The following is a 23,010-nucleotide window of genomic DNA, read 5'->3' as shown; positions in this document are numbered from 1 at the left end:
TAGTGCTTAGATGAGCAGACTATATTTTATAATCAAAACAAGAATCAAGTTTTAGTTATGTAAGATGAGTAAATTTTGGATATTAACAACAGTAAGAATGTGACTATGGTTAACAATACAGTGTTGTACACTTGAAATCTGCTCAGAAGACAGCTCATAAGTATTCTCACCTCTTCCCACAAAAGAAAAAAGAGAAAAACAAGAGATCTCACCTCTTCCCACAAAAGAAAAGAGAAAAACAAGAAAGAAAACGGTAACTACTGAGGTGATGGATGAGTTGAATAGCTTCATTATGGTATTTCATGATGTACATGTATATCAAAACATCAAGTTGTACACCTGAAACATATATAATTTTTATTTTGTCAATTATACCTCAACAAAGCTGGGAAAAAATAAAAAAATTGTTTAAGAACAAAATAAATGCAAAGTTCTCACTTTTAATTTGGTATTGATATTTAAGATTAAAATCATGACTGCTTTTCCAATCAGTATTTGTATATCCTTTGGGTAAATACCTCCAAGTACAATTGCTGGATCGTAGGGTAGTTCTATTTTTAACTTTGTGAGTAACCTCCATACTGTTTTCCACAGTGGCTGTACCAGTTTCAATTCCCACCAATACTGTAGGAGGGTTCCCCTTTCTCCACATCCTCACCAACATCTGTTGTTTCCTGTGTTAATTTTAGCCATTCTGACAGGTGTGATATGGTATCTCGTTGTTGTGATTTGTATTTCCCTGATGATAAGTGATGTTGAGCATCTTTTCATGTGTCCATTAGCCATCTGTATGTCTTCTTTGGAAAAATGTCTATTCCTGTCTTCTGTCCATTTTTTAACTGGATTGTTTCTTGGGTGTTGAGTTTGATAAGTTCTTAATATATTTTGGATACTAACCCTTTATCAGATATGTCATTTGCAAATATCTTCTCCCATTCTGAAGGCTGCCTTTTAGTTTTGTTGAGTGTTCCCCTTGCTGCGCAGAAGATTTTTATCTTAACCAATTTTTTTTAAAGATTTTTTATTTCAGAGAGCGAATGAGATAGAGAGCATGAGAGGGGGGCGGGTCAGAGGGAGAAGCAGACTCCCTGCTGAGCAGGGAGCCCAATGTGGGACTAGATCCCGGGACTCCAGGATCATGACCTGAGCTGAAGGCAGTCGCTTAACCAACTGAGCCACCCAGGCGCCCAAAGCTTTTTATCTTGATGAAGTCCCAATAGTTCATTTTTGCTTTTGTTTCCCTTGCCTCAGGAAATGTATCTAGTAAGAAGTTGCTATGGCCAGGTCAAAGAGGTTGCTGCCCGTGTTCTCTAGGATTCTGATGATTTCCTGTCTCACAGTTAGAGGTCGTTTATCCATTTTGAATTTATTTTTGTATAGCATTATTAACAACAGCCAAATAACGGAAAGAGCCCAAATGTCCATCAATAGATAAATGGATAAAGAAGTCATGGTATGTATATACAACAAAATATTAATTAGCCATAAAAAAGAATGAAATACTGCCATTTGCACCGATGTGGATGGAACTAGAGAGTATTATGCTAAGCGAAATAAGGCAGTCAGAGAAAGACAAATACCATACTATTTCACTTAAGTGGAATTTAAATGAAACAGATGAACATGGGGTAAAAAAAAGAGAGGCAAACCAGGAAAGACTTTTTTTTTTTTTTAAGATTTTATTTATTTGAGAAAGAGAGAGAGAGAGTGAGTGGGAGGGAGGAGAGGCAGAGAGAATACAAAGCAGACTCTGTGCTGAGCACAGAGCCTGATGCAGGAATCGATCTCATGACTGCAAGATCATGACCTACGCCAAAACCAAGAGTTGGACACTTAACCAACTGAAGCACCCAGGTGCCTCCAGACTCTTAACTATAGAGAACAAAAAGGGTTGCTGGAGGGGAGGTAGGAAGGGGTTGGGTTAAATGGGTAGTGGATATTAAGGAAGGCATTTGTGATGACCACTGTGAGTTGTATGTTAGTGATGAACTGCTGGATACGACACCTAAAATTAATATTACTTTCTATATTAACTAATTAGAATTTAAATAAAAACTTGAAACTACAAAAAATTAATAATTATTGCTTTGACATAAAACAATATTCTTAGAGCCAGTGAATATAGACTTTGCAACTTTAATTATCCAAAGATCTAATCATCCTCATCAGTATTTAATATCATAGACCAGTTTTTCCCAATTCTTTCAAAACCAAGGAGTTTAAATTATTTTCTACTTTCAGAAGACCCATATTTCTGAAAGATTCTACCATGTGCGATTTATTCAGCAACACTGTTTTCAATTGTGTTATTAAACACATTCCCACACATATACTCTCTCCCTTCTCCCTGCCAACTGAAAATTCTTGACAGCATAAGATAAACTGATGCTAGTATGCTGAGTTGGTATGACAATAGCCTATATATGTTACGCTATTCAATTTAAGCACAGATAAATTTACAGAGTCCACAAGGTTTAGTAAACCTTTAAATCAACATGCAAGTGTGACTAGGTAAAAGACCCTGAAGGCTCCAGAGACTACAAGATGAGATTCACCAATTTAGAAAATACAACCAGAGGTGCCAAGCCTGGTTTGACTTAAAAGACCCAATGAGATAAAAGCTGAAACTGTATGAGAATTGGCAGAGGAAAAAATCCAAACTGGATAGTTAGGTATGAACCACCGAGCTAAAGTACTGCTAAACTTGTAAATAATGAAAATAATATTTTTATAATACTGTAAATATTAACAGAATAACCTAAAATATAAGCCAGATCGAAATAAAACAAAAATCTCATTAAAGTTCTTTTGAGAGAAAAAATTTAGGATATGACATTTCAAATTCTTTTAAAAGAAAATAACACAAAAAAGTGTATAATTTGTATTAATGCAGTTTTATGCTATAGTAACATTAGAAACTTTGTGCTAATTTACAAAGTTGTTTAAATTTGTAGGTTTTTATAAGCTTTCAATGGTATAGCAAGGCACAAAAATAAAGATTATTGCCTCTGTTCCAAGTTACCTGAATATTCTCATTCCACTTCTCAGTGAAGATCTTGTCTGGAAATTCTGCAGGTAGAGATAATTGTTCTTTAAATATTTTAAGATACTGTGGAAAACCAAATGAATTCATTAAATGTATCTGCCGGTGAGAAAATCGTGACTTCACTCTTTTTTCTAAGAGTTCCAAAATATCCTTAAAAACAAACAAAAATCCATGTAAGATGCATGTTTAAAAAAAAAAAAATACCAATATTAGAGGTATACATATTTGAACTACCACTATTAATTAACAATGCTTACCCTATAAAACACACTTAAGCATTTTATGCAAGCCTCCAAAAACTCAAATCATTCCCTTGATATCCTTACAGTTATGCAAGCCACTTTTAATAATCCCCTTCTAAGAATGTGTAGGCCTGGTGATGTCATGCCTTTTTCCTACTAAGCTATTCTCAGTTAATCTTTAACATTCCAAGACCAACAATAATTGCAAAAAAATTCTAACTATTATTGAATAGCTCTCTGCCACAATAACACCAAGAATTTCAATAAGGCATTTCATACATTGACAAAGAGAAATAATGATATGTGAAGAATTCAGAAAAACAGCAAAATGTAGTAAGACTTATTACATTCCTGAAAATTTAAACATCTTCATTGTTTTATGTAATAACGACTCAAGAAGTAGCATATGTAATGGAGAAAAATTCAGTTCACTAAACTACCTATAAATTCAAGCTGAAGCCATGGTGAAATGAAGGAACAAACTACAGGAGAGGAAACTTGCAGGAAAACAGCATGACAGTGGTAAATTACTCTGTCTTCTGGCTTTTTTACAGTGATATTTTAGAAACTACTTGCATTTCTGCTATTTTTCCTTCAGAAGTTAGGAATCAAGTTTATTGTCATTTTTCTATAAAAGAACTTAAAAAAAAAAGCTGTGAGGACCTAAACTATGGATTTTTAAATCTACCCAGATGATTTTCATAATAGCTAGGTTAAGAAACCAATCATATAGAGGAAAGAATACAAGTGATCAAAATGGGATCATGGTTACTCTGGAAAAGACAGGAAAGATTAATAAATTGGGGTTAGTAGGGAGAAAGTGAATGAAAAACCTGGAATGTTTTTATAGGTCAAAGAAAAATACAGTGCAAGCACAATTAAAAGAGAATGAAGTTATGTTCAGAGATAGCAATATTATAAATTTTCTATTAATGAGCAGTTCTAGATCATCCATGTAGGTAGGTGGCTGAAAGGTAGTGCAAACAACACTCTATGCCAGCAATAATTAAGAGCTTGAACTTGGGAATGGAAAGAAAGGTGGAAGTAAAAGATATTTTAGTGGTGGACAGTAATGACTGAAGTTGGCAATGTGGGAATAAAAAGAATAGTAAAAAAAAAGAACCACTTCCACAGAGAAGAGACTGTTTGCTAGTAAAGTCACTAATCCATCTAACCTTTTGCTTTTCCCCTATAAACACAGATATATGACAGACTTGAACAGTACAGTTGGGAGAATTATACATAGAGAATTTTTAAAGGCCTATGATAACACTGCTAAAGAGCAGCTGATTCTTTATCTGGTCCTTCAATGGGTCAGTAACATCTGCCACTATTACTTCTACCAAAAGAAAGATTTTTTTTTTTTTAGCAAGAAGGAAGATGTTTCCTGAACTCTTGTGGTACGAATGCTGCTTTTGACAAAGAGGAATAAAGATATGTGAAGAACCAGACAGAGGTTCTATGAGGGAGACTTATTATGAAGGCATATATCATATACTCTAAAGCACTGGGGAAAGAGGACAGAGATAAACACTCCACAGGAAAACAACACTGGAAGGAAGACTGTTGAAAGAGGACTCAGTAAAGCATTTCACTTTTCTAAGAAGGAAACAGCTGTAGGAAAGGAACAAAAGTAAATGGGTATAACCAGAAACCTGCCAAGAATGAAATAGGAAGAAGAATGAAAACAACAGACGCATGGCAGGCACAGTATGAGAAGAGATGACTCTTAAATACCAGTTTTACCTGAATTTAGTAAGAAAGTTTATGATGTAAAAGAATATGAACAAAAAAAGGCCTATGTAGCCATCTGAAGTATATAAGGTTCAACATGTAGAGAGTCTTCATAAAGTAATGTGATAGTGACATTGAAACTATGGTTAAAATCATTCTAAAATCACCCCCAAGAAGCAAAAAAGCCACTATCTACTGTGACAGCTTGATAGAAGTAATCCCTTCCATTTCTGGAGATAAATACTTACAAAGATGGAATACTATCATTTTTACTCAATTCTAGCATTTTCAAAAAAAAGAATCTTAAATATAAAAGTAGAAACTATTAATTTTAATAAAACAGTGGTACAATTAATTTTCTCTTTACTTGCTAATGTAGATATTATACTAGTATAATCTGACTTCACATTTTTTTTTATTCAGTGATTCCACTGGAGGGAGGGAGGCATTAGTTTATGAGCATGTGTGATAAATGTTTTATTTTCTTCAATCTGAGTTGAAAAGTGGGATAAATGCGGACAGGTGGAGCAAGATGGCAAAGGAGTAGGAAGACCTAAATTTCATCTGGTCCCAGGAATTCAGCTAGATAGGGATCAAACCATTCTGAACAGCTACAAACTCAACAGAAGATTGAAGAAAAGAATATTTTTGGAAGGAAAGACGGTGGAGGAGTAGGGGGACCCTATTTCAACTGGTCCCTGGAATTGAGCTGGATATCTACCAGACCACTCTGAGCACCCACGAAACCAGCCTGAGATGTAAGAAGATCTGGATCTCTACAAACAGAATATATATAACAGGCGGTTGATTTTGAGGTAGGAAGCGGGGAGCTGTGATTCTGTGGGCAGATATCGAAGGATAAACGGCAGTGGGAGGGTGCCTGGCCGTGGGGATCCTACACTGCCGGTGAGCGACAGCCTCGCGCACTGGGGACGGGCACAGACTCGCAGACCTGTAGTGGCAGGGAAAGTACGTTAGGGCAGGCCCCGGGGCGGAAACCCGGAGCAGCGGGGTTGCGCCTGCGAACTGTGAGCGGTGGGCGGTTTTAGAAGCACAAAGGGCAGAGACGGGCTCCGAGCTGGAGGCATGACTGGGGGCCGGGTAGAGGGGCGCAGTCCTGAGAACCCAGAACGCTGCAGTTTATAGCACCACACACAGAAACGGAGACGGTGTGGCCTGGAGAGCTCACTGAAGAACCGACTGTGGTCTCTCTGCTTTGAGGCAGAGGTTTGGAAACGGTCTCTTCTGCTCTGACTCGCGGAAAAGAGGCGGAAAGCCGCCAGGGAAAGCCGCCAGAGAACAAAAGCCCCAAAAACTGATACCCGTTGAGCCCATCCCCCGCCACAGGGGGGCAGGGCAACTCCGCCCAAACAGGGTTGCCTGAGTAACAGCAAGGCAGGCACCTCCTGAAGACAGGCTGGGAAAACAAGAGGCCAGCAACCCTAAGGTCCCAAGAAAACAGGTGCCTCTTGCTTGGGTTCTAGTCAATAATTTGGACACTATACATTTGCTCAAACACCCATCAACAGAATGACTAGGAGGAGGAGCCCCCAAAATAGAAAAGACTCAGAGATTATGACTTATGCTGCAGATTTACAAATGGATGCAGATATAAGCAAGATGTTGGAGATGGAATTCAGGCTAACAATTGTGAAGACAATGGCTAGAATGGAGAAATCAATTAATGGCAACACAGAGTCTTTAAGGGCAGAAATGAAAGCTGAATTGGCAGAACTTAAAAATGCTATCAATGAGCTCCAATCCAATCTAGATAATGTAACAGCTAGGGTAAGTGAGGCAGAAGAAAGAATAAGTGACCTGGAAGACAATATAATAGATAAAAAGGGAAAAGAGGAGGCCAGGAAAAAACAACTCAGAATCCATGAAAATAGAATCAGAGAAATAAATGACACCATGAAGCGTTCCAATGTCAGAATAATTGGAATCCCAGAGGTAGTGGAGAGAGAGAGAGAGGTCTAGAAAATTTATTTGAGCAAATCGTAGCTGAGAACTTTCCTAATCTGGGGAATTAAACAAACATTCCTGTCCTAGAGGCAGAGAGGACCCCTCCCAAGATCAAGGAAAACAGGCCAACGCCCCAGCATGAAATAGTAAAACTTGCCAATCTTAGAACCAAGGAAACGATCTTAAGGGCAGTTAGGGGGAAGAGATTACTTACGTACAGAGGGAGGAACATCAGAATAACGTCAGACCTATCCACAGAGACCTGGCAAGCAAGAAAGGCCTGTCAAGACATATTCAGGGTACTAAATGAGAAGAACATGCAGCCAAGAATACTTTATCCAGCAAGGCTTTCACTTAGAATGGATGGAGAGATGCAGAGCTTCCACGACTGGCAGAAACTGAAAGAATATGTGACCACTAAGCCGGCCCTGCAAGAAATATTAAGGGGGGTTCTATAAAAGGAGAAAGACCCCAAGAGTGATATACAACAGAAATTTACAGGAACAATCTATAAAAACAACGCCTTCACAGGCAATATGATGATAATTAATTCATATCTTTCAATAATCACTCTCAATGTGAATGGCCTAAATGCTCCCATAAAACAGCACAAGGTTGCAGACTGGATAAAAAGACAGGACCCATCCATATGCTGTCTACAAGAGACTCATTTTGAACCAAAAGACACATCCAGACTGAAAGTGAAGGGATGGAGATCCATCTTCCATGCCAGCGGACCTCAAAAGAAAGCTGGGGTACCAATTCTTATATCAGACAAATTAGATTTTAAACTAAAGTCTGTAATTAGAGACACAGAAGGACACTATATCATTCTTAAAAGGTCTATCCAACAAGAAGATCTAACAATTATAAGTATCTATGACCCAACATGGGAGCAGCCATCTACATAAGCCAACTGTTAACCAAAATAAAGAGTCATATTGATAACAATATGGTAATTGTAGGAGACCTCAATACCCCACTCTCAGCAATGGAAAGATCATCTAGGCAGAAAATCAACAAGAAACAAGAGCTTTGAATGATACATTGGACCAGAGGGACCTCATAGATATTTACAGAACATTCCACCCTAAAACAACAGAATACTCATTCTTCTCGGGCGCACGTGGAACTTTATCCAGAATAGACCACATACTGGGTCACAAATCAGGTCTCAACCGATACCAAAAGACTGAGATTATTCCCTGCATATTCTCAGACCACAATGCTTTAAAAGTGGGACTCAATCACAAGAAAAAATTTGGCAGAAATTCAAATACTTGGAAGCTAAAGACCACTCTGCTCAAGAATGTTGAGGTCAACCAGGAAATCAAAGAAGAACTTAAACTACTCATGGAAATCAATGAGAACGAAAACACATCGGTCCAAAACCTGTGGGATACTGCAAAGGCGGTCCTAAGGGGGAAATACATAGCCATTCAAGCCTCACTCAAAAAAATAGAAAAATCCCGAATTCAGCAACTAACTCTACACCTTAAAGAACAAACGATGTCTAAGCCACACATCAGAAGAGAAATAATTAAAATTAAAGCAGAGATCATGAATTAGAAACCAGAAACACAGTAGATCAAATCAACGAAACTAGAAGTTGGTTCTTTGAAAGAATAAGTAAGATCGATAAACCACTGGCCAGACTTATCTAAAAGAAAAGAGAAAGGACCCAAATTAATAAAATTATGAATGAAAGGGGAGAGATCATAACTAACACCAAGAAAACAGAAAAAATTATTAGAAATTATCAACAACTATATGCCAATAAACTGAGCAATCTGGATGAAATGGAGGCCTTCCTGGAAACCTATAAGCTGCCAAGACTGAAACAGGAAGAAACTGACAACCTGAATAGGCCAATAACCAGTAACGAGATTGAAGCAGTGATCAAAAACCTCCCAAAAAACAAGAGTCTAGGGCCTGATGGATTCCCTGGGGAATTCTACCAAACATTTGAAGAAGAAATAATACCTATTCTACTGAAGCTGTTTCAAAAAATAGAAACAGAAGGGAAACATCCAAACTCATTCTATGAGGCCAGCAGTACCTTAATCCCCAAACCAGGCAAAGACCCTATCAAAAAGGAGAATTTCAGACCCATATCCCTGATGAATATGGATTCCAAAATCCTCAACAAAATCTTAGCCAATAGGATACAACAATACATTAAAAGGATCATCCACCACGACCAAGTGGGATTTATCCCCGGATGCAAGGGTGGTTCAACATTCACAAATCAATCAATGTGATAGAACACATTAATAAGAGGAGGGAGAAGAACCACATAGTCCTCTCAATTGATGCAGAGAAAGCACTTGACAAACTATAACATACTTTCCTGATTAAAACTCTTCAAAGTATAGGGATAGAGGGGAACATTCCTCAAGTTCATAAAATCCATCTATGAAAAACCAACAGCAAATATCATCCTCAATGGGGAAAAGCTAGGAGCCTTTCCCTTAAGATCAGGAACATGTCAAGGATGCCCACTCTCTCCACTATTGTTCAACATAGTACTAGAAGTCCCAGCAACTGCAATCAGACAACGAAAAGAAATAAAAGGTATTCAAACTGGCAAAGAAGAAGTCAAACTCTCTTTTCACAGACAACATGATACTTTATGTGGAAAACCCAAAAGACTCCACCCCCAAATTACTAGAACTCATACAGCAATTCAGTAATGTGGCAGGATACAAAATCAATGCACAGAAATCCGTTGCTTTCTTATACACTAACAACGCAACTGTAGAAAGAGAAATTAGAGAAATGATTCCATTTACAATACAACCAAAAACCATAAGATACCTCAGAATAAACCTAACCAAAGAGGTAAAGGATCTATACTCTAGGAACTACATAACACTCATGAAAGAAATTGAAGATGACACAAAAAGATGGAATGAGAAGAATAAACATTGTTAAAATGTCTATACTACGCAGAGCAATCTATACCTTCAATGCCATCCCGATCAAAATTCCAATGACATTTTTCAAAGTACTGGAACAAACAATCCTAAAATTTGTATGGAATCAGAAAAGACCCCGAATCACCAAGGAAATGTTGAAAAAGAAAAACAAAGCTGGGGGCATCACGTTGCCCAATTTTAAGCTATATTACAAAGCTGTGATCACCAAGACACCATGGTACTGGCACAAAAACAGATATACAGACCAATGGAACAGAATAGAAACCCAGATATAGACCCTCAACTCTATGGTCAAATAATCTTTGGCAAAGCAGGAGAAAACATGCAATGGAAAAAAGACAGTCTCTTCAATACATGGTGCTGGGAAAACTGGACAGCCACATGCAAAAGAATGAAACTCGACCATTCTCAAACACCATTCACAAAGATAAACTCAAAGTGGATGAAAGACCTCAATGTGAGACAGGAATCCATCAAAATCCTAGAGAAGAACATAGGCAGTCACCTCTTAGACATTGCCCACAGCAACTTCTTTCAAGATACATCTCCAAAATCTAGTGAAACAAAAGCAAAAATGAACTTTTGGGACTTCATCAAGATAAAAAGCTTCTGCACAGCAAAGGAAACAGTCAACAAAACAAAGAGGCAACCCACAGAATGGGAAAAGATATTTGCAAATGAAACTACAGATAAAGGGCTGGTATCCAAGATCTATAAAGAACTTCTCAAACTCAACACCCAAAAATCAAATAATCAAGTCAAAAAGTGGGCAGAAGATATGAAAAGACACTTCTCTGAAGAAGACATACAAATGGCTAACAGACACATGAAAAAATGTTCATCATCATTAGCCATCAGGGAAATTCAAATCAAAACCACATTGAGATACCACCTTACACCAGTCAGAATGGCAAAAATGGACAGGGATAGAAATATCAAATGTTGGAGAGGTTGTGGAGAAAGGGGGAGCCTCTTACACTGTTGGTGGGAATGCAAGTTGGTACAGCCACTTTGGAAAACAGTGTGGAGGTTCCTCAAAAATTTAAAAACAGAGCTACCCTATGACCCAGCAATTGCACTACTGGGTATTTACCCCAAAGACACAGATGTAGTGAAAAGAAGGGCCATATGCACCCTAATGTTCACAGCAGCAATGTCTGCAATAGCCAAACTGGGGAAAGAGCCAAGATGCCTTCAACAGATGAATGGATAAAGAAGATGTGGTCCATATATACAATGGAATATTACTCAGCCATCAGAAAGGATGAATACCCAACTTTTACATCAACATGGATGGGACTGGAGGAGATCATGCTAAGTGAAATAAGTCAAGAAGAGAAAGTCAATTACCACATGGTTTCACTTATTTGTGGAACATAAGGAATAGCATGGAGGACATTAGGAGAAGGAAGGGAAAAATGAAGGGGGGGAATCGGAGGGAGAAATGAACCATGAGAGACTATGGACTCTGAGAAACAAACAGGGTTTTAGAGGGGAGGGGGAAGGGGGAATTGGTTAGCCTGGTGATGGGTATTAAGGAGGGCACGGACTGCATGGAGCACTGGGTGTTATATGAAAACAATGGATCGTGGATGACCACATCAAAAACTAATGATGTATTGTATGGTGACTAAGATAACATAATAAAATTAAAAATATATATATAAAAATGACCATTGAAAGGGAAAAAAAAGAAGGAAAGAAGAGGAGCAACTCTCTGAACAGAAAAGCGACCACTTTCTGGAAGGTAGACCATGCGGAGAAGTGAATCCGAGGCGATGTTCAGGAAGAAAGACATGGGGAGGGGGAGGGAGCCTCCACCAGCCGGCTACCAGCAAGTAATAGAGCAGCGGAGCAGAAAATAACAACTTTCAGAAGTCGTCTCCGCCGAGGGACGTCACTCCAGTGACTAAGCTGGGGGTGAAACCCTCGTTGGGACAGTGTGGTCTCAGGACCCTCAGGGTCACAGAAGGACTGGGGGTGTCTGAGCACAGCAGAGCTCCCAGGTATCGGAGCAGGGAGGCCGGCTGCGGAGACGGAGACTAGGAGTGGACTCTCAGCTCAGGGCTACAATTAACCATGATCCGCGGCACAGCTGGGCCACTACTCCTTCAGCAGGGACCCGACAAGCATCAGATCTGGGGAGAGACCCCTTCCAGCCCCAGGAGGAGCGGCGTGGGAGCACAGTGCAGGAATCTGCTGGGTTTGGAGACTCCAAACGGGGTCATGTGCCAGAGATAGAGGCGCTGGGTCACAGGCCGGGTGAGCACGGAGGTGGCCAGAGACCCGGAAGACAGGAGTGACTGACTGCTTTTCTCTGTGGCCTCACTGAGGATTGGGGTGCTGAACTCTTGGCTCCTCCTGGGCAGAGATTGGGAAGCCACCATTTTCACCCTCGTCCTCCAGAGCTGTACAGAAAGCTTACAGGGAACAAAAGCTACCGACAGCAAACCGGAGCAGATTATTCAGCCTGCCCCTGGCAAGGGCGGGGCAATTCCGCCTCGGGCAAAGACATTTGAGAATCACTGCAACAGGCACCTCCCCCAGAAGATCAGCAAGAACAGCCAGCCAAGACCAAGTTTACCAATCAATGAGAAAAGCAGAGCTCCAGTACTAGGGGAATACAGAACATAGAATTCAGGGCTTTTTCCCCCATGATTCTTTAGTCGTTCAAAGCTAAATTTTAAAATGATTTTTTTATTTTCTATTGTTTTCACATTTTTCTTTTACCCTTTTTCAACCATCTTATCAATCCCTTTTTTAAAAACCTTTAATTTTCATCAAATTCTATCCCTTCACCGTAGTTAACCTTACTTTTTCTATATACATAAGCTGTTCTCCCTTTAAAATTTTGGGATACAATTTCTTCTAACAGACCAAAATATACCCAAAATCTCTAGTGTATGGCTTTGTTCTAGTCTCCTGCCTGATGACATTCCTTCCCTTTTTCTTTTTTTTAATTTTTAAAAAATTTTTCTTTTTTCAAACAACTTATCAATTCCTTTTATAAAATCTTTTATACTTTTCATCTTTATGGTCATATTCCATCCCTTCATTGTATTTACCCTTCTTTTTGTACACACACATTTTTCTTTCTTCAAAATTTTGGGAGGAAGTTTCTTTTAACAGACCAAAATACGCCCAAAATCTAGTGTGTGGATCTGATCTATACACCAACTTGATCACATTTCCCCCACCCCCCCTTTTTTTCCATTTCTTTTCCCCCCGGGTTTGGGTCTCTTCTGATTTGTTTAGTGTATATTTTTGGGGGGTCATTGTTACCCTGTTAACATTTTGTTCTATCATACATCTATTCTCCTCTGCACAAAATGGCAAGACGGAAAAACTCACCTCAAAAAAAAAGAACAAGAGGCAGTACCGACTGCCAGGGACCTAATCAATATGGACATTAGTAAGCTGTCGGAACTAGAGTTCAGAATGATGATTTTAAAGATACTAGCTGGGCTTGTAAAAAGCATGGAAGTTATTAGAGAAACCCTTTCTGGAGAAATAAAAGAACTAAAATCTAACCAATTCAAAATCAAAAAGGCTATTAATGAGGTGCAATTAAAAATGGAAGCTCTAACTGGTAGGATAACTGAGGCAGAAGAGAGAATTAGTGATATAGAAGATCAAATGATGGAGAATAAAGAAGCTGAGAAAAAGAGATAAACAACTACTGGATCACAACAGCAGAATTTGAGAGATAAGTGATACCACAAGACGAAACAGTATTAGAATGAGTGGGATTCCAGAAGAAGAAGAAAGAGAGAGTGGGGCAGAAGGTAATACTGGAGCAAATTATAGTAGAGAACTTCCCTAATGTGGGGAAGGAAACAGGCATCAAAATCCAGGAGGCACACAGAGAACCCCCTCAAAATCAATAAAAATAGGTCAACATCTCAATATCTAATAGTAAAACTTACAAGTCTCAGAGAAAAATAGAAAATCCCGAAAGCAGCTGGGGACAAGGTGTCTGTAACCTACAATGGTAGAAATATTAGACTGACAGCAGACCTAGCCACAAGACCTGGCAGGCCAGAAAGGACTAGCATGCACGAGTACAATATGCAGCCAAGAATACTATATCCAGCTAGGCTGTCATTGAAAGTAGAGGGAGAGATAAAAAGCTTCCAGGACAAACAAAAACTAAAAGAATTTGCAAAGACGAAACCAGCCCTACAAGAAATATTGAAAGGGGTCCTCTAAGCAAAGAGAGAGCCTAAAAGTAACATAGACCAGAAAGGAACAGAGACAATATATAGTCACCTTACAGGCAATAAAATGGCACTAAATTCATATCTTTCAATAGTTACCCTGAATGTAAATGGACTAAATGCCCCAATCGAAAGACAAAGGGTATCAGATTGGATAAAAAAACAAGACCCTTCAATATGCTGCCTGGAAGAGACTCATTTTAGACCCAAAGACACCTCCAGATTGAAAGTGAGGGGGTGGAAAACCATTTACCATGTTAATGGACATCAAAAGAAAGCTGGGGTGGCAATCCTTATATGAGACAAATTAGATTTTATTTCATTATTATTAAAGATCTTACTTATTTGACAGAGAGACACAGTGCAAGACGGTACACAAGCAGGGGGAGTGGGAGAGAAGCAGGCTTCCTGCACGAGCAGGGAGCCCGATGTGGGGCTTGAACCCCAGGACCCTGGGACCATGACCTGAGCCTAAGGCAGACACTTAACAATTGAGCCACCCAGGCGCCCCTGACAAATTAGATTTTAAACCAAAGACTGTAATAAGAGATGAGGAAGGATACTGTATCCCACTTAAAGGGTTTATCCAAAAAGAAGATCTAACACTTGTAAATATCTATGCCCCTAACATGGGAGCACCCAATTATATAAGGCAATTAATAACAAAATCAAAGAAACACATTGACAACAATACAATAATAGTGGAGGACTTTTTCATCCCCCTTACTGAAATCGACAGATTATCTAAGCAAAAGATCAACAAGGAAATAAAGCTTTAAATGACACACTGGAACAAATGGACTTCACAGATATATTAAGAACATTCCATCCCAAAGCAACAGAAAACACATTCTTCTCTAGTGCCCATGGAACATTTTCCAGAATTGATCACATCCTAGGTCACGAATCAGGTCTCAACCGGCACCAAAAGACTGGGATCAGTCCCTGCATATTTTTGGACCACAATGCTTTGAAACTAGAACTCAATCACAAAAGGAAAGTCAGAAGTAACGGAGTCTAAAGAGCATCCTACTAGAGAATGAATGGGTCAACCAGGAAATTAAAGAAGAATTAAAAAAATTCATGGAAACAAATGAAAATGAAAACACTACTGTTCAAAATCTTTGGGATGAAGCAAGGCGGTCCTTCAAGAAACAAGAAAGGTCTCAAATACACAACCTAGCCCTAAACTTAAAGGAGCTGGAGAAAGAACAGCAAATAAAGCCAAAACATAGCAGGAGAAGAGCAATAATAAAGATCAGAGCAGAAATCAATGAAATAGAAACCAAAAGAACAGTAGAAACAGATCAACAAAACAAGGAGCTTGTTCTTTGAAAGAATTAATAAGATTGATAAACCCCTGGCCAGACTTATCAAAAAGACAAGAGAAAGACCCAAACAAATAAAATCATGAATGAAAGAGGAGAGATCACAGCCAACACAACAATTATAAGAACATATTATGAGCAACTATATGGCAGCAAATTAAGATAATCCAGAAGAAATGGATGCATTCCTAGAGATGTATAAACCACCAAAACTGAAACAGGAAGAAACAGAAAACCTGAACAGACCCATAACCACTAAGGAAATTGAAGCAGTAATCAAAATTCTCCGAAAAAGAGCTCAGGGACAGACCGCTTCCAAGGGGAATTCTACCAAACATTTAAAGAAGAATTAATACCTATTTTTCTGAAACTGTTCCAAAAAATAGAAATGGAAGGAAAACTTCCAAACTCATTTTATGAGGCTAGCATTACCTTGATCCCAAAATCAGACAAAGACCCCAACAAAAAGGAGAATTACAGACCAATATCCCCAATGAAAATGAATGCAAAAATTCACACCAAAATACTAGTCAACAGGATCCAACAGTACATTAAAAGAATTATTCACCATGACCAAGCAGGATTTATTGCTGGGCTGCAAGGTTGGTTCAACATCCTCAAATCAATGTGATACATTAATAAAAGAAAGAACAGGAACCATATTATCCTCTCAACAGATGCAGAAGAAGCATTTGACAAAGTAGAGCATTCTTTCTTGATTAAACTCTTCAGAGTGTAGGGACAGAGGGTACACACCTCAATATCATAAAAAGCCATCTATGAAAAACCCATAGCAAATATCATTCTTAATGGACAAAAACTAAGAGCTTTTCCCCTAAGGAAAGGAACACAGCAGGGATGTCCACTATCACCACTGCTCTTCAACATAGTACTAGAAGTCCTAACCACAGCAGTTAGACAACAAAAAGAAATAAAAGGCACCCGAATAGGCAAAGAAGAAGTCAAATTCTCACTCCTTGCAGATGATACGATACTTTATGTGGAAAACCCAAAAGACTCCACCCCAAAACTGCTAGAACTCATGCAGGAATTCAGTAAAGTGGCAGGATATAACATCAAGCACAGAAATCAGTTGCATTTCTATACACGAACAATAAGACAGAAGAGAAATTTAGGAGTCGATCCCATTTACAATTGCACCCAAAACCATAAGATACTTAGGAATAAATCTAATCAAAGAGGCAAAGAAGCTGTACTCAGAAAACTATAAAATACTCATGAAAGAAACTGAGAGAGACATAAAGAAATGGAAAAACGTTCTATGCTCGTGGATTGCAAGAAGAAATATTGTGAAGATGTCAATGCTACCTAGAGCAATCTACACATTTAATGCAATCCCTATCAAAATACCATCCAGTTTTTTCTAAGAAATGGAACAAATAATCCTAAAATTTGTATGGGACCAGAAAAGACCCCGAATAGCCAGAGGAATGTTGAAAAAGCAAAGCTGGTAGCATCACAATTCAGGACTTCAAGCCGTATTACAAAGCTGTAATCATCAAGACAGTATGGTACTGGCAAAAAAACAGACACACAGATCAATGGAACAGAACAGAGAGCCCAGAAATGGACCCTCAACTCATCTTCGACAAAGCAGGAAAGAATGTCCAATGGAAAAAAGTTTCTTCACAAATGGTGTTGGGAAAATGGACAGATACATGCCGAAGACTGAAACTGGAACATTTCCTTACACCACACACAAAAATAGACTCAAAATGGATTAAAGACCTCAGTGTGAGACAGGAATCCATCAAAATCCTAGAGGAGAACACAGGCGGCAACCTCTTCGACCTCAGCCGCAGCAAATTCTTCCTAGAAACATTGCCAAAGGCAACGGAAGCAAGACAAAAATGAACAATTGGGACTTCATCAAAATAAAAAGCTCTTGCACAGCAAAGGAAACAGTCAACAAAACCAAGACAACTGACAGAATGGGAGAAGATACTTGCAAATGACATATCAGATAAAGGGCTAGTATCCAAAATCTATACAGAACTTATCAAACTCAGCACCCAGAGAACAAATAATCCAATCAAGAAATGGGTAGAGTACATGAACAGACATTTTTCCAAAGAAGATATCCAAATGGCTAACAGACACATGAAAATGTGCTCAACATCACTCGGCAACAGGGAAATCCAAATCAAAACCTCAATGAGATACCACGTCACACCAGTCAGAATGGCTAAAATGAACAAGTCAGGAAACGACTAATGTTGGCGAGGATGCGGAAAAAGGGGAACCCTCCTACACTGTTGGTGGGAATGCAAGCTGGTGCAGCCACTCTGGAAAACAGTATGGAGGTTCCTCAAAAATTTGAAAATAAAGCTACTGTACATCCCAGCAATTGCACTACTGGGTATTTACCCCAAAGATACAAATGTAGAGATCTGAAGGGGTATGTGCACCCCAATGTTTACAGCAGCAACATCCACAATAGCGAAACTATGGAAAGAGCCAAGACGTCCATCAACATATGAATGGATAAAGAAGATGTGGTATATATATACACAATGGAATATTATGCAGCCAGCAAAAAAACGAACCCTTGTCATTTGCAATGATGTGGACAGAACTAGAGGGTATTACGCTAAGAAAATAAGTCAATCAGAGAAAGACAAGTATCATATGATCTCACTGATATGAGGAATTCTTACTCTCAGGAAACAAACGGAGGGTTACTGGAGTGGTGGGGGATGGGATAAATGAGGTGGCTGGGTGATGGACAGTGGGAAGAGTATGTGCTATGCTGCGGGCTGTGAATTGTATAAGACTGATGAATCACAGACCTGTACCTCTGAAACAAATAACAAAATATATACATATATAAAGAAGATAGTAGGAAGGAAAAATGAAGGGGGGGAAATCGGAGAGGGAGACGAACCATGAGAGACGATGGACTCTGAGAAACAAACTGAGGGTTCTAGGGGGAGGGGGGTGGGAGGATGGGTTAGCCTGGTGATGGGTATTAAACAGGGCACGTACTGCATGGAGCACTGGCTGTTATGACAAAACAATGAATCTTAGAACACTACATCAAAAACTAATGATGTAATGTACGGTGATTAACATAACATAATAAAATAAAATTTAAAAAAAGTAGGATAAGTGCAATAGGCACTAGAGCAACACATTTGACAAAATGCCTGATATAATAACCTACATAAGTGATGATATCAGTAATTAAGCTTTATTTTTCTAAATATGATAATCAATTTTTTAATAGAAAGAAAAACTTACCAATCTACATGTAAGACCAATAACTGCTAGTGGAGTCTGTGCAGACTGAGAAATGTCAAACAGATTATAGAGGAGTGTTTGGTTTTTATGATGAGCAAAAAGATCAAATTCATCTAATACGAAGATCACTGGGCAACTACTAGACCGGTCACCTAAGATAAAATAAGTTTTATATGTTAACAAGCAACTATATCAGCCTTTCTTAAGTTTCCAAATTATTTACTACACTTTAGTTGTTAAAACTCAATTCAACAAACATATATTGAAAACCTACTTTGTACAGTATACTTAGCAATGCCTATTCATTTTTTCAACAACAAAAAAATTACTCACAGGACAAGACAGCCCTCACTGCCCTCAAGTAGTTCACAGTCTAATTACGTGACTCTACTAGGTTACTGATGAAAAATTAAGAACATTATTTAAATGACAAGACTGTTGCTTTTAAAAGTATGTAAATATAATCTTCTGTCATCATAAAAATGACAAGGATCTCTTAGCACTTAAATAGACCAAAATACTTTGGGATTAATAATAAAGGGAGTCACTAACTTATGAACAAAACTTTTGCTTCAAAAGAGACTTGTTAGCAGAAATGGAAACTATCTTCCCAAGTATTTATAATTTTTATAAATAATCATTAAACTAGGAAATTCAACCAAAGCCACTTTTAACTCCTTCTAACCACAGTTTTTTTAAAGGCACCCCAACAGTTTTAATATTTCAACAACAGGGGAAAGTTCAACATGACTCTGTGAATTCATTTTTCTCGTTACAACGGGAGAAACTACGAGGGCAGAAGAATCACTATTACCTTAAGGTTTAAGGCTTTATATTCACATAAACAAGTTAAAAGAAAACCTGATAAGGGGACACTTAAAAAATAACAAAACATACAGTAACCTGTATGTCATGAAAATCACAAGGACTACTCAAAGAGTCTATAAACAGAACTATATAATATAGAAATGTAGCATTTGAGGGATGCCTGGGTGGCTCAGTTGGTTAAGCGTCTGCCTTCAGCTCAGGTCATGACCCCAGGGCCCAGGGATGGAGTCCTGCATCAGGCTCCTTGCTCAGTGGGTAGCCTGCTTCTCCCTCTGCCTGCTGCTTACCCTGCTTGTGCAGTCTTTCTCCCTCCAACAAATAAATAAAATCTTAAAAAACAAGAAATGTAGTATTTGATAAAATATACCATTAAAAATCAATGGGGAAAAGTGGCTTATACAAGATTAGTTCTCCACTTTACACCTTATCAAAATAAACTCCCACCAAATTATGAAATATATGTATTAGATGAAAACAGAAGTGAATGCCTTCAAAATCTGGAGAAAAATACTGACAATGCAAAAAATTTAAAATTTCTTTTCAGCACAGAAGTCCAAAAAGAATTCCCATAAATGAGTATGGGATAAACACCATCAAAATAAGGCAAAGAATCAAAAAGAAATACATAAACCAGGAAATATCAGTGTTTAATAAAAATATGAAGTGATGAGCATCATCAACAGCACAATAATGCGTATCGAACTAAGAGATGTATTTTTGTCTCTTAGGCAGACATGAAAATTAATAATTGTGAATAAAAGTTGAAAAGGAAAAGGTACTCTTAAACATGTTTAGATCTGAAATAGAACTTCTAGGGTAGTTTGGTTATATTCCTTTTTCCAAACTTTCCCCCTTTCTCCCCTTCCTTCCTTCCTAAGATTTATTTATTTATTTGAGAGAGACAGAGAGAGCATGAGCAAGGGGAGGGGCAGAGGGATAGGGAGAAGTAGACTCCCTGCTGAGCAAGGAGCCTTCCCGGGGCTCAATCCCTCCCAGGTCCCTGGGATCATAACCTGGGCCAAAGGCAGACACTTAACAACTGAGCCACCCAGGCGCCCCTATAAGTATTCTTTTATTTTATAAATTATTTTTATTTAAAGATTTTATTTATTTATTTGAGAGAGCACAAGCAGATGGGAGTGGCAGGCAGAGAGGGAGAGGGAGAATCAGGCTCCCCGCTGAGTAGGGAGCCCAATGCAGGACTCAAACCCAGGACCCTGGGATTATGACTTGAGCCAAAGGCAGAAGCTTAACCGAATAAGCCACCCCAGGCACCTCTATAATTTTTCTTTTAAATGTGGTACTGTTTAATCCAGAATTCTACTCATTAAAATTTACCCTAGGAAATATCTAAATAATCACCTAAGTATTTCTTCCTAATTATACAAAGCTAGAAATCAAAATTCATAACTGGTGATTAATAACTTCTAATTTATTACATATTAAGTATAGTTAATTCATAAAATAGAATATATGAGAACCATAAAAATGATGGTGTAGCTCACTATTTACTGACATAGGTGCTCACTACATCCTGTTAAATAAGTGAACAGGATATACATTATACAATATAGAAAATCATTTTATTCTTATAAAAATTATGTCCATCTGCATCAGTGATACACTGCAGGTGAATAAAGACATGAAACCAAATGTTAACTGGGATAATCATGGGGTAGCTGCGTGAGCAGCTCAGTCAGTTACGTGTCCAACTCTTGATCTCAGCTCAGTCTTGATCTCAGGGTCATGAGTTCAAGCCCCACTTTGGGCATGGAGACTTCTTAAAAAATAATAATAATTGGGATAGTCACTGTAACAGTTGTGGGATTACAGTGATCATTTTATTATGGTTTTTTACATTTTTTTTGTAAAAATATGTAACACCTTTATAATCGGGAAAAATAAAACTTAAAGATACCTTTTGGTGGTATTAATTACGTTAATATTTACCTTTTTTTAAAGCTTCCAGAAGAAATGAAAGGTTTTCAGCAAAACTTCCCTGAATAACAGAAAGACACCATAGCTAAAAGTTTAATGAAATAAAGAATAAAAGAGGACTATCTGATTCTTAGACATTATATAGACACTATGTATCTACTTTTCCCTAGATTAGTCAGTGGCCAGATTCTGAACTGGATACTTCCAAGTGTACCATTAAAAACTTAAATATAAAAGGAGAAATGGCATAGTATTGAAAATGGTTACCTTGTCATGCTCAAAATTTTATATTTTCTGGATAAAGTCTGTAAAAATGTTAACTTTAATTTAAAGGCAGTTTTTAAGACTTGCTGTATTCTAAACACAGAGAACCAGAAATCATTGCACTTTGTATCTTCAAATAGATTAAGCTCTTTCAAGTCTCAGATTAATTTGTACCACTAAAAATATGACCATATGATTTCACTCATATGTGACATTTAAGAAAAAAAACAAATGAACACAGGGAAAGGGGAAAAAGAGGGGGAGACAAACCATAAGAGACTCTTAACAGGGAACAAACAGGGTTAATGGAGGGGAAGGTGGGCAGGGGATGGACTAAATGGGTGATGGGTATCAAGGAGCACTGGGTGTTACATGTAAGTGATGAATCACTAAATTCTACTCCTGAAACCAGTATTACACTATATGTTAACTAAAATTCAAATACCAACAACAAAAAAATAAAACATACTATTAAAAAAAAAATGAGCACGAACTTAAGTGAGGTCCAAAAGGAAACATGAGAAGAATTTTACCTCAGTTATTACATACTACAATAGTTTTTCCCTATTCAAGAGCATACTACAGAATTTGTATATATCACATCAAATTTGGCTATGTTTACTTGGAACACAGCCAAAACATTTTTGGATACAACTTAAATATTCTACATGGAAATTAACAGAGTAGCAGATGCATTATCCAGATGTTCCAACTTGTGGATAAGGGCTCTGTTAAAATATTTTTTTCATTTAAGTCATTAATTTTTACTTCATTTAGATTTTTTAATTTAAAGAAATAGCCAACTTTAAATTTGTGAAGATCTACAGGACAAAAGAAACCCACTTGTTTGTTTCCCAATTGAGAGAACTGATATAAAATAGCTTAATAGGTTTTTAAGAACTTCCACATATTTTATAATAACTGTATGTTGTCAAATCAACATTATTTTCAAGGTAGTTAGGGCAAGAGGCATTTACCATAATATAAACAAAAGCTGAGAGGCAATCTGTGGGTAAATCAGTGGTCAAAGTTATTCAAAGGTTGCTTGTCTTTTGCTTTTTTTTTTTTAAGACAGTTATACCTGACCTTTACTGTAAGTATGTAATTATATAAATACATATGCACATATTATAAGACTATCCTTAATAAATATTCATGTATATTTATATGTAAAGACGTGTGTGTGTGTGTGTGTGTGTGTGTGTATGTATATATATATATATATGAATATACAAATTTGCTATATCA

The 23,010-nt window shown here is 37.8% G+C and overlaps 1 protein-coding gene across 8 annotated transcripts in view; it reads right to left on the bottom strand.

Moving 5' to 3' along the window:
* ORC4 (origin recognition complex subunit 4) overlaps positions 1-23,010 on the bottom strand; it is a 96,340-nt gene that overhangs the window by 14,450 nt on the left and 58,880 nt on the right. For all 8 annotated transcript variants that reach the window (XM_025856276.2, XM_073884281.1, XM_025856256.2 and 5 more), the window contains 3 exons: positions 21,511-21,559; positions 18,733-18,884; positions 3,023-3,196 (listed from right to left, as the gene is read on the bottom strand). In XM_025856276.2, the coding sequence (XP_025712061.1) occupies positions 3,023-3,196; positions 18,733-18,884; positions 21,511-21,559 (375 nt within the window). The remainder of the gene's footprint in view (positions 1-3,022; positions 3,197-18,732; positions 18,885-21,510; positions 21,560-23,010) is intronic.

The sequence above is a fragment of the Callorhinus ursinus genome, unplaced genomic scaffold, assembly GCF_003265705.2.
Source record: "Callorhinus ursinus isolate GAN/ISIS: 27379988/994484 unplaced genomic scaffold, GSC_fseal_2.0 scaffold2, whole genome shotgun sequence".
Taxonomy (NCBI): Eukaryota; Metazoa; Chordata; class Mammalia; order Carnivora; family Otariidae; genus Callorhinus; species Callorhinus ursinus.
This window is presented reverse-complemented; position numbering and strand designations above follow the sequence as displayed.